Source organism: Haliotis asinina, chromosome 15 (assembly GCF_037392515.1).
Source record: "Haliotis asinina isolate JCU_RB_2024 chromosome 15, JCU_Hal_asi_v2, whole genome shotgun sequence".
Classification (NCBI taxonomy): Eukaryota; Metazoa; Mollusca; class Gastropoda; order Lepetellida; family Haliotidae; genus Haliotis; species Haliotis asinina.
Genome location: NC_090294.1, coordinates 15,988,918 through 16,005,347, shown reverse-complemented (window position 1 = coordinate 16,005,347; position 16,430 = coordinate 15,988,918). Strand labels below are relative to the sequence as shown.

The following is a 16,430-nucleotide window of genomic DNA, read 5'->3' as shown; positions in this document are numbered from 1 at the left end:
AGTGCATCTAAATGTGGTCACTATTCAGTTTCGATTATTACAGACCTGCCATTCAGCAGGTTTTGCTATATTGCCTACAGCAATTACATGAATGTATTCACAACAAAGTATTACAAACCATTTGTATCATTTGGTAAGCAAATTCCAACAATAGTGTCGATGGCAACACAGGCAGAAACTCGCAATGTCGGAAATGTGGCTAGTACTCTTCAATGTCTATAATTTGTTTGGGGCGGTAGTAGAATACTTTTTTGCAAGTTATGTAATATTTAACAGTGGTAGAGAATGTACATAAAAGTCAGATGAGAGCTGGTAGCGGTTGATTGTTCTCAGTTATGCGACTGACCCTGAAAGTTGATGATTTATACACTGTGTTTTGGTGCCAATGACATACTGTCATCAGAGGAATGGGCTTCGTGATGCCCGATTCAAACCAGGACATGATCATATATGTGACACTAGATCACAAGGTAATGGCGTACTGAGTAGACAATTCACAACAGAGAAACAACTCAAAGCAGTGTAAAACCCAACTGACTCACTCACACAAATATTACCTTGGTTTTATGCTGTGTTCCATCCCTCAAATCGGCTGGCGATGAACAACCCAAGTACGTCTTGTCTTCCCATTGTGAGATCAGCGTAATCGTACATGAGGTCATGAGGTCAGTATCCGAGGACATCAACGCAAGACCAGCACAGACACATATAGCATCGTGAAGTCATATCAAAATATTCACCCAAGTCCATTCACATACTCGTGTGACTTTAGAAAGTTCAGTCTAAACAATAGGACAAACAGATTCGTATTATACCGGAACTATCACAACTGAATATTTCATCCTACTGCAAAACAACATGCCTGAACGCTGTTAAATTATCCATGAGCAATCCATTCATGAAATAAGGTTTGAAACCAGTACGAAGAATACGTCCACTACGGAGAAGTAAGGATCCAGCTCAGGCACCACCACTGATCTGAAATCGGTTAAATGGGTTCTTTCTTTCCACTGCCTTAGCGACAATCTACCTGTAATTACGTTAACTCCTATCTTCTACCTGTAGCTTTCAGCGTCGGGCCACCTCTACTTTATCCACAACTAGAGAGAAGCCCAGCCACTAGTGGGAGTGAAGCCTCGGCGTTTACACCCCCTACAGCACCTGACCCCCAACACGCCTGTGTACAGCGTAGTCGCGCAATTCCCCTGTTGTTCAGTCCTATACAGGACGCCATATTCATTACCATAGTGATACGAGTCAATCTAAATGTCTTTCTCGGGTTTATTTTGTAGCAGATATACCTCTTTTTACAAAGATATTCATCTGTGAGTACCATTTTTTTCCGTCGTACCTAATTTCATTGTAGAGAGAGTGGCAAAAGAGATCCGTTTCAGTTGTGTTATTCTAAGCGCTGGAAACACGCGTTTAACTCGAAATTGTTTCTGTTTTTATTACTTAAACGTCGAAAACGTTTTTAGGGGAACTGAGGGGACAAAACCCAGAAGGTTCAAAGTAACCATCCCTTAAGCTGTTAAACCATTCAGCTGTTCTCCAACGAGTAAAACGTTTACGTTCGTGTTTGATCGAACCATTTTTTACGTGTTTCAGGAGGAAATAATTATAAATATGTAGATAGCGTTTCAGTACTTTCAAACTCTTGTCTATAGTTACATATGTTAAAACATTTATGTGGTACGAACAGCGACATCGCTAGTCGAATGATTTTGTTACAGATGAAGATTTTAGAAGCTGGTGCAGCACCATCACATGACTCGTGGATGTTAACAGCACAGTGACGTGCTTTATGCTACAATAACACACAAAGATGTGCTCATAGCTACAGTTGTACATACTTTTCATGAACACTCTTATGTCAGACACGAGTAAAGCGAGAGGAAAATCTGTTTAGAAAAGAGGAACTCTCTGCCATTATAAATACGTCATTTCCGGTTCACGTGCTATGTAACTGACCAAGTGATATTGGACTTCTCAGGGTACTGAATGAGATAGGTGTTTATCCAGCTCGGAGAATAACAGCAGTATATATTTGGCGTAGTAAATCCACACGTGCCATGAATAGTGTGAAAATATATCATAGAATATTTATCATGATCGAATTGTTTTCAGTACACTGTTTACGTAAACATTGTTGGGAACGCGTTGTAATTGCAACTGCACCAGTTGACACAGACGGAGCGAGGAAAACACTACAATCAACAAAGCCCCCGAACACATTAATACAAGTGAGTAAATACGATAAATTCCACTTCGAGCACTTTTCCCTCCCTATAAAGTGGGAACATGTTAAAAAGGTGTCACACATGACTCCAACTTTGGAATCGAACCGGGGTGGTGTTCTAGCCTAGAGGTTAAAGCGTTCGATCGTAACCCGCGTTGCACTCCAGACATGGGTACAATGTGTGAAACGCACGACAATGGTGACATATTGCTGGTATATCTGCGTGACGAATGGACACTAGTGTGATACTGTGGTTATTTATTTACACATACTATTTACACCAGTAAGTATCCATCTTGGTCGTCCTACACGTGAAGAATTAATGTGTCGTTAATTTGGCTCAGTGGTGATAATTTAATGACGAACCATCATCTACAAATTGAGAAAATGAATGTGATGGCACACTGTGACTATGTATTGAAAACAGCTGAACCCCTAGCAGCATGGGGTTCGATTCTCGAGTATATACTGACGGACAAAAGAAACCTTCTCCTCGTTCCATTCTATCCCACAAGATGAAATCGAAGTTTGCAATTTCTATTTTTTGAAGTAATGAGATAAGCATGTGCCATATACCAACGTTCGATGTTTTAACAAGCCTGGTAACTTATTGAACAGGTTATGGTCGACATGTACATCAGGTCAAACTAGAGATTTCACTATCAGTGGGTCCATTCAGGACACACCGCAAAACGCGAGCAGCAGTCTCTAAAAAGCGAGTTTGTAAACATCTGGATAGAATACCTGACTGAAGTTGTGAGGCGTCTGATGACGTTAGCTGGGGTTCGCCTCCATTCTTTTACAAGGCCTTGAGTCATTTACTGTGCTGTAACTGGTGGATTCTGTGTTCGTCGATCAACTCATCAAGGTGGCCCCATACGTGCTCAATTGCCGTCATGCAGCAGAGCGTGCATGTCATGGCAGGACGTTGACGTTGTTGGCGTGAATGACGTTCTGAACAACACGATCGGCGATGTGTGTCTGCTTGTTTAAGAGGCATTCTAGAAGTAGGTGAGACTGTCTGTCAGCAGCGTTCCTCGGTACGGTAGGTGGGCCCGGACACCATAGGCCAGTAGTCTCTTTGTCACTGTCCTTCGAATCACTGGGTGACCAATTGCTGTTTATGCTGATGACGTCACCACCTGGAAGCTGTTTCTAAAGCCTGATGTCCTCAGTTGGCGGTCTTCCTACACGCTTTTCACCTACAGTCTGGCTGTCTGGAGCCTGTCTGAGGTCTGACCAGTCTGTAACGAAGTTAACGTTAACGAAGGTTCCCAACGGTCACGATGGTGCAATTGAAGATTTTTGCAACGTGACCCGTTGTAACGCCCATCTGCTCTCTCTCAGTCTGCTAGAGTTAACCGCGGCAATGTAAATTGCTTTTCTGCTGACGTACCATCTGCTGTGTGCCGTGAGGTGTTGTTATATCATGTATTCACGTGCGTTTTATCGTCACTTGTAAAACATGTGCATTTTGCTGTTTTCGAAGCTGTGTAGATGTGAGTTTGAGCGCCGATGGTGGTCAGAATCCAACCGTTTGCTGTTGGCAATAATTATGGGTCAGTTTGCATTTGATTACATTTTCTTAGGTCACTATTATGAATACTTTTGCAAGAGAAAGTTTCTTTTGCCCACCAGTATACTTTAATGTACATGATATAGATACACCCACTTGTAGAAGGGAACCAAGTATGAAGCATACAGATACCCGGGGCAACTCAGTCTCAGATATCAAATGTATTACATGTTCTTGTTATCCGAGTTGTTCAAAATGTTCATAAAAATATGGAGACACGAAAACCCTTGATAAGAGAGGATGGATACAACTAAGCGCCGGTATCTCCCCGCCTTTGGGGAGACATAGATCTCTGATACGGTATCTGTGGCACTACAACAGGTTCGACAATATATGAACATGTACTTGTATGGGTTTAGTGATGTATAGCCCAATGCAATTAACATGGCATGTACATGCTGGTGCTTGTGTATATATATCAAGTTCCAGATTGCAGTTTTCAGTACAAAAACGTGATTGGATCTCGTGTTTTTTTAAACGCCTGCAACTGGAGTTTGCTATGGAATTTGAAACTTGAGGGGAATATATCTTGATCGCCAAATATTTTCCTTCGGATGGTTTGGGCATGTAAGCATGTGCGAGCAAACAGCCCCGAGAATAGAAGAACATCGGTGTTATTGCAATCGACATGACGAAAATATCGCCACCTGTTCCTCAAATAATACAAACGTGCAAATTTAGATAATTATTCTCATTTTTTGTTTATGATTTCTGGGTTACTGTAACGCAGGTGATTTTAGTATACGGTGCCATTCATGTGATCATTCTACAAGGCCCTTAAGAACTCAAAGCATGCCTACAGTCTGGTCAAAAAACTCTCCACTACATCTACAACGGTTGTACCCGACCCTTCCCCAGATAAACTATTCGTTGCGTTTCGAGTTGCGCGAGCACCTGCGTTGTATGATAAGAAGGGAGGCACAGTCAGTGCATCTTCGTGGGTTATGAGGAATATTAAATGTTGTCCATCGATCTGGTTCAGGTAAATGGTAATGCGTGGTCCTGTGAACAGCGGACAGGTCAGTATGGTTGACCGTCTTCGACCGTTTGATTCCTGAGAGTTTTACAGCTTTCGCCATGATCCTTCCAGAAACTCACATTGTCTCCTTTAGGGGCAGGTGGCTGCTCAGAGTAGTTCACTCAGCAGTGCATGGGTAAATGGTAGGGTAAAATGGTGATTGTTATCCTTTTTAATTTCTCATTTATGAACATTCCCCAGGAAGTTGAGAATGCAACATCGACTGCCCACGTATCCCATCCCCGAACTAATCATGTACTTATGATGTAGTGTGAAAGTTTTGCCCACTGCAATGGTCTTATAATTCTTGTACACCTAATCGCCATAATGTCGCTATTGCGAAGTAAACCAGAGCTCACTCATCCATGTGTGGAACGAACTGAGAGAAAAAACACACTGAACCTCATTGCACATCAATTCGAACAGACAAGAACACATCCTGCAAATACATGTAAGTCCAAAGATGTGACATAACTTTATTTGCATGGTTAGTGACCACGGAATTTCTTAACGATACAAGAGTACTTATATAAAGCTTGTTAAGGACAAAGTATATAGTGCAACAAACAAGGTTTTTGACCTTTTACTATTAATGCATAAATTCTTTGTGTGTAAATGTCGGTGTCTTGGGGTAAAACCACACATTGTTGTTTTCAAGAAAGCGTGTAAACAGGCATTCTATTGAGAAAATTAGTTTCTCAAGCAGAAATAAACTCGATAGATTTTACACAAAGTAGGCATACTAATTTATCATCCACTGTTTCAGTAGTGTAGCCTAAGTACAAATGAAAAACAGGCACACAGTGAAAGCTAACAGTTTATTTTAAACCCGCAACAGTATGGATATGTATGTGAGTGTGACTGAGTTTCTTTTTCCTTAGAAAAAAACAGTAACATTTTATACCTTACAGGTTAAAGTCACCCATAGGCTGGAACTGGCCATAAATAATGTAACAAGGACTTTCATACAATAAAAACATATAAGAAAGAACGCGTTTTTGTGTATTACATGATCATGCATCATGGTAAAGAATCATTTACTAAACAGCCGCCGATGTCTGGGTCCCGTTCCTCAAGCCGACCGTAGCGCTAGCGCCATGACAGTCGTAAGTCTAAGTTAAAGTATGGGAATTACGATCATCTTTGTGCTACGATCGCTCAGACGAACGGGACCCACACTCACTCACTCACTCACTCACTCAGTCATTCACTCATTCACTCATTCGCTTTCACTCACGCACTCAACCACCCATCCACTCACTCACTCACTGACCCACCCACTCACCCACTCTTTTATGCAGCACTTCCATAGAAACTCTAGAACCCCTTGTCCATCCTACACCGACCTTCCTCCGAAACGTCAATAAACTTCAACTCAAACATCATTTAACTCGTCAACTTTATTTCCATCTGTTTACTCGCTGTTCGATGAACCCAACAGAGACACCCTGGCTGTAACATCAGTCGGTTTCCTTCCGCTGAGTGACACAGTCGACGAAATGCAGTAGTTTACAGATCCCGCAGTAGCTAACAAGTGAGAAGGTTGCCGGGTGTAAAAATATCACCACGAAAACAGATGCTACAGAAGGTGGGGAGAATTCACTAGACTCGGTTCACTAGAATTATAAACATGACGTTGCCAGAGCTTGCACATGGTGCGGATGATAGGATGCTTCACATATATATTGAGATATACTTTTTAAAAGTATTCTGAAAAACGTATTTTTCTTCCTAGTTAAATATTTTGCATATTGCCGTACTGCATGTCTGGAAACTTCGAATAAAGTTAGTTTTAATTTTGTACCCACTGATTCAGTAACTGATGCGACAAATGTTACTTGAATAGCGAAATTGGTTTTAAATCTCTTCACATTATACAAAAGGAGTATACATTACTATTCTTCCAAACTTCAACCATAGAGTGAGTGAGTTTTAGTTTTACGCCCCTAGAAATATTCCATCAATTTCATGGCAGGGAAATAAGACATGGACTTGACACGTTATACCCATGTGGAATCGAACTCTGGTCTTCGGCGTGACAAGCAAACACTTTGACATTTAGGCTACCCCACAGTTCCTCCACCACAGACAGACTACAGAGATATATGACTTCGAACCGTCTTCACCACAGCTTAGTTCAAAACAACTTGGGGCGGTTAAGAAGTCTTGCGGTTAAAGCGTTCGCTCGTCACGCCGAATTCGAAGGCCGGGTTTTAGTCCCTAAATGGATACATTTCGAGTTAATACCCTACTGTCATTCATATGAGGTCACGTTTTATGCTTATATGTGTACATATTTGAACGTCTACCTGGATATATGTTATTCGCCATGCTTTTTTAAATCAAGAAATATACATCTTACATAGAATTGAACGGCTCGGGGTAAGATAAATATATTTAGTGGTTTCCATGGTCCAACATGACTTATCTCCCTTAATTTGGCAGCGTGCAGAGTTGCATCATGCCAATGTTTAGAATAAGGTGCATGCATGTGGTGCCCTTTTGGCAAGACCGTGATAAGCCAACAAATCATAGAGGACACAATATTGTTACACATTTCTAAAGGAAAGTACGATCATCTGACTGCCTTGGGCGCCAACAGTACTGGCCGTACACAGTTCCATCCCAACATGTCCCGATAAGTCTACCGTCAGATCTAGCTACCTCTGCTGCTGGCTCAGCATGTAATGTTATATAATTAAGATAAATATATCTCCTTGTTTCACAACAACATCAAAGCACAGGGAATGGAAAGAGTGCAGGTCAAATTTATTTCTGAGATATGATGCGCTAGACATCTTTCCAGTGGCGAAAATAACGAGGCGAAAGCGGTGCTCGGATTCAGGTAAAACGTGTTTTCGCTAACGTGGCAAGAATGAAACACGATTGTAACGGTCGACTGTGGACCGTTTCGGAGAGCACAGTTCGAATGTCCTTGATTTTGAGTTAAATATATCTTTTTGTGAGATTTACACATGATTTGGTCAGTGCTCGAAGGTAATCGTAATCGGAGCCTAGAAAACATAATATTCATTTTAAGATCACAGGCATGTTACGTCTACTGTTGATTCATTCCGATGTTCGTATCATTTTCTCTCTTGGACATGTGTGCAGTGTTCGAAATTTCCATTGATTTACTGAGTCGTTCTTTGCCTCAAGAAATGCAAATGGCAATTTTAATTCATTTCAAATTACTACGTTACTATGCTGTGAACTATGTGTTGTTTCCTGCATTCAACATCAGATGACAAACTCTCTTGATACAAATGAAATTGTTTGATACAAAACAGGGACGCAACATTGGCTCCGATTATTATCAGTTTGGTGGAAACAAACGTATCCTGAGACTAAATTGAAAAGGAGCCGGACTTAGAAGAAAGATTCCCGAAGCTGAGGAAATCAAGATGTGCTTTATTTTTATAAACAAATGGTGGACAGAAGGGACAATAACGAGGTTCGGGGACTGGGAGACAGACTATGTCAGGATTTAAGATAATTGATCGAAATATACACGCCCTGTAATAGATTGGATTGATGTGACAAACCTACTCTCTAATATCATAACAGATGATATTTGTCCTCACTAAAACATGTGAGTGGTTGAGTTCAGATTTAAAGTCACATCGGCAGTATTTCAGTCATATCGTGACTTTAGCAAATTACAAATTCATAATAAATTGCAATAAAATTAAAACAAATTAAAACAAATAAAAAACAAAACAAAAAAACTGTTAACGACGGACAGTGAAATGACGAGATTATCCGACAGAGAATGAAAACTAGTATGTAACCGTAAAGTTAAACACATTTTATGAACAGCACACGATATAAATATAGGCTAGACATCACCAGCAACGGAAGGTAGGTCACCATACTAGCGACTATGGTGACTAACGGTAGCTTTACTACCTGTATGCACTCTACGTGCAACCTATCATCATACCCGGATTCGAAACGGGTACCCGTGAGTGGCACAATGACGATGACGTGATGACAGCATGACGTTGGCAAGAATAGACAGTGTATTGGCATCTCTTGTCCAGACGTATTGCATAACAGAGGACAATTTAAAGCCATTTCTGGTGCCCCTACCCCTACCCCTCCCCCATACACGCCACCCCCATATTATGCTGTTTCAATGTTATCAAAAGCGGCGTAAAACTATTCTCACTCAGCACAACCATTATAGAAATGAAACACACTACATCCCACACCTACCTAACATTCTACAGTGGAACACCTATAGCTAACACACAGTCGGGCGAAGGAACACCAAATAGATATCCACTTAATGAACATTCAACAGATTCAACACATACGGAACATTTAACAGAGGGAATTCAAAAGCCAGAAAACAGAACTCCAGAGTACAACATACAGCCTTCTTTGAGAGGCACACATTGTCATCCTTCTTAACTTAAAACCTTCCTAACTCAGGAAGAGAGAGCCAACGAAAACACACCAACAACTCTGCGGTTAATATTTTGGAAAGCGCATTTCAAATCGGGTTATTGGTACTTACAAGTCATACGTGTGCAAATGTTCCCATGTTTTGCCAGTTAACAGCCTCTGCGTGAAAAGATGGGCAGAGTGTCTGCAGACTGCGCCAGGCCTCTGTCGACAAGTCCGCACACAGTCGTCATGACCCCGGGTGTGAAGTCCAGCCAGCAAAGAAAGGTCCTGAGAGCGTGAGTTTATTGAGCGCACAGCTGGTGAAAACAGATTTACATTTCCATCGTGAACCTTACATCAATAACGAAATGATATAGTATAGCTATTTCATTAGCTGAAATGCTTTCACTTATTCTGTCATGTTGATGAAATATGACTTTTTGGTTACGAGTGAAAGTATCTATTTCTGCTAGTGTACATCCGAGTCATATTGATACAGATATCGCACGTACTTGTATGGTCTAATATTTAACATTTAGATATTATAAAAAGCCCGAGTACATGTCAGTGAATCGGAATCAAGACCATTGCTATCTGTCTGTATGCTGACAAGCGTCAATGAGTTGTGAGTACTGATAACGATCAAACGATCCTGGATGGATGAGTGAGTGAATTTACGTTCACGCCACTTTTAGCAATATTCCTGCAATATCACCGCAGGGGACACAAGAAATGGGCTTCACGCAATGTACCCATGAGGGGAATCGAACCCGAGTGTTCGGCGTGAAGGGCGAACGCTTTAATCATTAGACTACGCCGCCGTTCCTAATCCGGGGTGGACTGGATGGTATGTGTTGATGAATTATGGAATGAGTTGATGAAAGGGTTTATTTGCTTGTGAGTGGTGTACTGACAGGTTGTGCTAGTGATTGATTGATTAATTGGTTGAGTGGTTGAATGAGGAAGTACATAATGCTATTTGCTACCACCTCTATTACCTATGTTTCTCTAATTACTTCGAAAATGGCATACACGCTTGTGACCAAACGTAAATTCTTTTCAAGACTAAACTTTTTCCCGGAAGTCCACCATCTCATCAGACTCCATCGTTCTTGTAGCCAACATAAACAGTTTGTACCAATCAATGGCCTGGGTCTGCCAAACCCTAAATCAGCAAAATGATTTCGAAAGCAGCCACCAAATCGGTGTCCGTATCATCCATTGAGATACGTCTAGTCGTCATTTCCTAGTCTTCGTGCTGTGGGTTCTTGGTCTCCAATATGGCTGACGGGAAGCTACTTTCTGTTCTTCAGGGACTTGTGATGGCCAAACGTTGTAAACTCTTGAGAGGCAAGGCGTGCTCTTGAGAAGGGAAACAGACCAATCCGAAATAGTATCTGACACGCGACTGTGCGGGGGAGTCAGCGACACCATAGTCAGGTGTTCTGAAGAGAACCGGAAGTGCCACGTCCTGTGCGCGGTCACGCTATTGCTCCGAACCTAGCCTACGGCACGTATGGAGTGAAGAGACACCGAACTCGACTTTACAGATTATAGATATGTCATTACCCCTGTTCATTTACACGACGACTTATCGCCTGACGTCATTACTGTGTATTTTTATGCTGGATACCACAAGCATCATCGTTAACTTTGAGATAAGATCGTTTCTCCTTCTGTCTCGATGGAGTGCCTGAAAGCGGTTCATACAAATGTATTTAAAGGCATAGGAGGTGTTTAAGATTAAAATCGGGGCATCGTTATCTCCACCTTCAGTGCCCGTTAGACTCTCCATGTCAACACTAACACTGCATGCAATTTATCTTCCAAAATGAATACTCTTGCTTTTATCGTTGTCGTTAATTAGTCTATTTAGTGTATAGTTTGTGCTGTGAGACAACTATCATCAGTAAATGTGAGTATCTTTGGCTATTTTATATACTATTTTACATTGGTAAAACCTTTGACTCAGTTTACATCATCAATCTTAGCTATAGAACCGATCTTCAGTAACCAGTGACATAATAGACGACCCGTCAACATTTGGGTTAGATCTTGATCTTGTCGTAAGAGGCGACTAACAGGATCGGGTGGTCAATCTTGCTGACTTAGCTGACACATGGCATTGTATCCCACCCGCGTAGATATTCATGCTCTTGGTCGTTGGGGGCAACAGCAGAGGCTGATTTGTCATAAGCATTATAGAATATACTGTCGTAAAACTGTCTCGGTTCAACACCGATCCCATTCGTTTGTGCATTGTGTGAAACCAAAGTGTTGTTAGCTCTTCAGCAGTAGGAAAATAACATTTGCAGGAGAGAAATACAGCAGTCTGAAGTTAGTAGCGGGTTCGTGTTTCGTTATTCGCTTTTTGCTTTTCGTGTTTCGTTATTCACTTTTCGAATAACGAATAACGTGCTAGCAGCGGGTTCGTTATTCAAATGCTCAACATGGAATCTCTACAGTAGTGTTGACATGTGCACATGAACTCATGTTACAAAACATTGAGACGTCTGTTCAGTGGTGTGCCAAATGTGCGTGAGGTGTTTAGTTATTCAGAACCTGTGAATAAAGAAAAACTAATAGCACCCTTGTTCATTATTCAATGTATGCCCGTCAGTTCTATCAAATATGAGGTAGAAAATATGCCATGGTACTGTTTAGTTTTTCATAATTCAGAGATTCTGTATAATTCAACACCCATGCACATCTGATTCACCCGTAGTCTTATATTTGATGAGTTTATGTGCATATGACAGAACTGCTATAGAGATTCCATGTCTAGTGTTTGAATACCGAACCCGCTGTCAGCATGTCATTCGTTTTTCAAAAGACGAATAACGAAACACGAACCCTCTACAAATACAGTAGACTGTCATTGTTTTACATTTGATAGAATTGATGGGCATACATTGAATAAAACTATCAGTACTGTTAGTTTTCATTATTCTCTGGTTCTGAATGATAAACACCTCATGTACATTTGGTACACCTGTGAATAGATCATGCAGTCTTTTACTGCATGGGGTTCAGTGTATATGACAGCACTACTATAGGTATTTCATATACAGCTTTTGCATAGCGAACCCGCTGCTAGCACGTTGTTCGTTGTTCTAAAGACTGATAATGAAACATAACCCTCTACAAATACGGAAGACTCTATTTGTCTTATATTAATAGAATTGATGGGCATAGATTGAATAATGAACCCAGTGAAGTTTTTCGTTATTCAGAGGTTATAAATAATTAAACACCTCATACACATTTGGCACACCCGTGAATAGACGCCTCAATGTTTTGCTACATGAGCTCATGTGCACATGACAACACTACTGTAGAGATTCCATGTTGAGCATTTGAATAACGAACCCGCTGCTAGCATGTTATTCGTTATTCGAAAAGCGAATAACGAAACACGAAGCCGCTGCTAACTTCAGACTGCTGAGAAATGCACCCTTTTAAGACATAGTCCATGGGAAATATGTTTCAGACATACGGAATTGCTGTATTTTTCAGATAAGTGAGTATGGTTGTACGTCCATTCAGCAATACCCCAACAATATCACGGCGGGGGACACCACAGATGGGCTCCAAACATTGTGGGGAATCGAACCCAGGACTTCGGCGTGACGAGCGGACACTTTAACCACTTGGCTACTCCACCTCCCTCACCATATTTATGAGTTTGATGATTTTTTTAATTAATTCAGTTGCGCCGTGACATGCCTGCTAGATGGAATGGGGGATAGACTGCAAGTTGTACGGGACGTATGTGCAAGTGATACATGATAACATCTTTGATATAACACCCCGAAGCATCAAGTGTCGTCACCAGGAGATTAGGGGATTAAGACCAGCGACTAAACAGTATCCCTAAGGGCGAAACTCTAAGACCTTTAGTGAGTGATTCACGGTGAGAAGGGCGTATGTGAAAAAACGGTAATGCGTGACCTGTTCCTAGCTGTGATATAACTTGATGATCATACTGGTAACACCTAGTTTACACCAAGTCCAAGTAACATATTCACACCGACATTATATTAGACCGTTTTCTCTATCGAGGAACCTGTTTGCTCTTAAAATCTCAGGATACCCTCAAAGAAGGTCAGGCCAACCCCTAGCGAACTTTGACCGCCCACTTTAACTGAAAGATGCAGGAGTTCTTGAGCCAATCAGGTGTCAGCTTTCTAAAACGCTTCGGTGTCTTTCCGCCTCTATTCGCAAACCCACTCAAAACACTAATACTCGGTCAATCGGGGGTGTAAATACTATGCCGGTCAGGATGAAAGGGTGGGTAACATATCCACGTACAGTTAATGGTGAGACTTTACATTTTGCTCGTCGGAATGCCACAATTCTATTGATTTCCACCTGAAATCGGATACACTTGTCAGATTCTTTCACTTGCAACGACTATTTAGAGGCTCAGTGGTTGATTACAAAGTTCACCCGATACAACCTCCCAGGTAAATATCATCATGTCTCCTCAGGGAGTAAACATCTGATCTTAATGTGAGTGAGTTTAGTTTTACGCCGCTTTTGGCAATATATCAGCAGTATCACGACGGGAAACACCAAAAATGGAATTCGTACATTGTGCTCATGTAGGGAGTTGAACCCGGTATTCTGCGTTACCAGTAAACGCTTTAACCGCCAGGCTACCCATCGCCCACGATCTTAAAGAGTTTTGCATACTTCAATGGATTGTTTCGATCGAGGAAAGACACTGGTATTTTCGGAACGATTTATATTTCCTTTAACGATTTGTTTACCTACTATTGAGTATTGATCAATGACAAGATATATTTTGTTTGTTTTTTTAGTAGATATGGTGTATTTGAAGAGATAATGAATGACTACATGTTGTTATATGCCCTATCAGCATTTGCCACAACGAATTCGAAGGAGAGAACTATTTCTTTATGATTTACTTTTACACAGATGACATTTTGACCTTTTCCACAGTTTACGCATTCTGACTAAAAATCTATGTATCTGTCGTGTACCAATTTTTGCGTTCAAGCGTTAGACATCTGCCTTGATTAAGGTAAATCTTCGTGAAGTCGCTTCCGTATTTTCTACGCACACACAACACTTCCTTGTCTTCGGCAGGTTGCGGAAACAAACGACATTTACCGAGAACATGAGCCGCATATGTCAAGCAAAATATGCGTAGAGATGATAAGAAGCGGAGGAACAACGATCATATGTATGCGAGTCTGACCGAGCGAGTCCATGTTACATTACAGCACTGTCTGGAGTTCAAGATCTTCAGAACACGGAGTACGTGGAAATGTTGATTTTCGTGACTGCAGCCATGAAGACCGGAAGTTGTCTTGTCATTTTTCCAAAAGGATGAAAATTCTTCAGAATCTCCTTGTGCCACGGAAGCATATAGATACAATGCATGTTGTCTGCATGTGTTTGTATATAAGGGGATTCTCCATGCATAACTTCCGGTGCCAGGTCGCAGGTTTAAGCTAATATAGGTGAGCACTTATCGAGGAATGCGGCAAGCATGTTCCACACCCAACCTCGGGGAGCCATGAGCTACTGGCCTGTTCGACACTATCACATGCTCAAAGAAAGGGTGTTGTTGAATTCATTGCATGTTTTATGTACTGGAAGCGGCCCACGCGGAATTGCTTCGGGTCATTCTGAGATACTGGATTTACAAGATTCACCAAATACAAATGATGAAGCCAAGGTGGAAACAGATGATGAAGAGACATTAAGGGAAAAATGTGACAATATATTCCATTCCTTGGAAATATTTCATCTTTATGGATATATATTACGTTTTCTCATATGCACTGGCATTGGCTAGAGGTATGCTCTCAAAATGGAATGTCTCCTACCTTACGTAACGTACACAAGACATATCTTCGCCATGTTTCCTTTAGCAAGGCTCAAGGCCACCATTGCTAATATCTGTCTATTGAATGGATGAATGTTTGATCGCTATCGTGTTTCATGCATTGTGGTCTTTGAATAATCACGTGTTAAGTGGATAAAATGGTGGTTGATTGTATGAGCATCGTCCTGTGCCGGGGTACGGTACGATTGTCTTTTAAACAAGACACCTAACTCTAACCACCCTGTCCCTGTCCTTGTAACCACTGGCCTGTGCATCAGCTTGAAAAGTTTCACACACACACACACACACACACACACACACACACACACACACACACACACACACACACACACACACACACACACACAGATTAATAAGGCTCTTTAATGGTATATATGAAGTCCTGTTCAGTTGACTGACTGACCAGTGGTGTGGTCGATGGTGTGCAAAATCGCATGGCCTTGACATAGACGTCACTGACTGTCACTGTTTAATGAGGTCGTAAAATGATTCACGATTCAACTGGCTCAGTGGTTACACCTGTTATGTGGTCTTTACTCTTATTCAGTGTAGTTCTGTAACGCACAATGAGATTGATATGATGTCAGTTCCGTGCCAGACCGATCTTTTCTAGCGACAGTGCCTCTTTTTTAGATTTCCACGATTTCCAGGTTTCTGTTTGTCAGAACTGGGTGTACGACAGAGCACGCTATATGGCATGTTTCCAAGGATTAGAAGGAGCGTAGTGTTGCGATGTACATGGGCTTAGATGTATCAAATAACACCGATAAATATTTATATATCCAGTTACATGCATTAGTGCAAATATATCTGGACTGGGTATTGCACAAGGTTGCCCAGTAGGACGGAACCCTGTCAACAGAAAACGAAATTGCGTAATCAATGTTTTGACTCGAAAGCCATTCCAGTAAATCGTTACTGGCTCGACTGACTATTTTCATGGTGCCATTTTGTAAATACAACACTCTCTCCGACTTGAGTATGGCCCCATTATACTATTTCCACATTAGACACGTAATGATGAAACTCTTCTCATGCCGACAACACTTCACACTCATCTGTTTTGGGTTTTTTTCTTTTTTTTTATAATCTTTTGCTTAGTTTTTTAATTATTCGGTGGGTTATTAACCTTCAAGCATAGCTAACCTGACTGGCTAGCACAATTTGGCAACCTTCACCCACTACCAGTTGTCCGACGATTTGTGGAACTGCCGTAGCTGAATGGGTTAGACGGCTGAGTCCAGGCGCATAGGTGCTTGACTCGGGTGTAGGATCGAATTCCGGATGAGACTCGACTCAACAAGAGTAATAGTATCTGTACCTTAGT

The 16,430-nt window shown here is 41.4% G+C and overlaps 1 protein-coding gene across 1 annotated transcript in view; it reads right to left on the bottom strand.

Annotated features, from left to right (window-relative positions):
- LOC137266431 (fibroblast growth factor 17-like) overlaps positions 1–595 on the bottom strand; it is a 127,614-nt gene extending 127,019 nt beyond the window's left edge. Inside the window, exon 1 of the mRNA XM_067801928.1 lies at positions 558–595. Within this exon, the coding sequence (XP_067658029.1) occupies positions 558–580 (23 nt within the window). The 5' untranslated portion in view covers positions 581–595. The remainder of the gene's footprint in view (positions 1–557) is intronic.
- Positions 596–16,430: the final 15,835 nt, after the last annotated feature.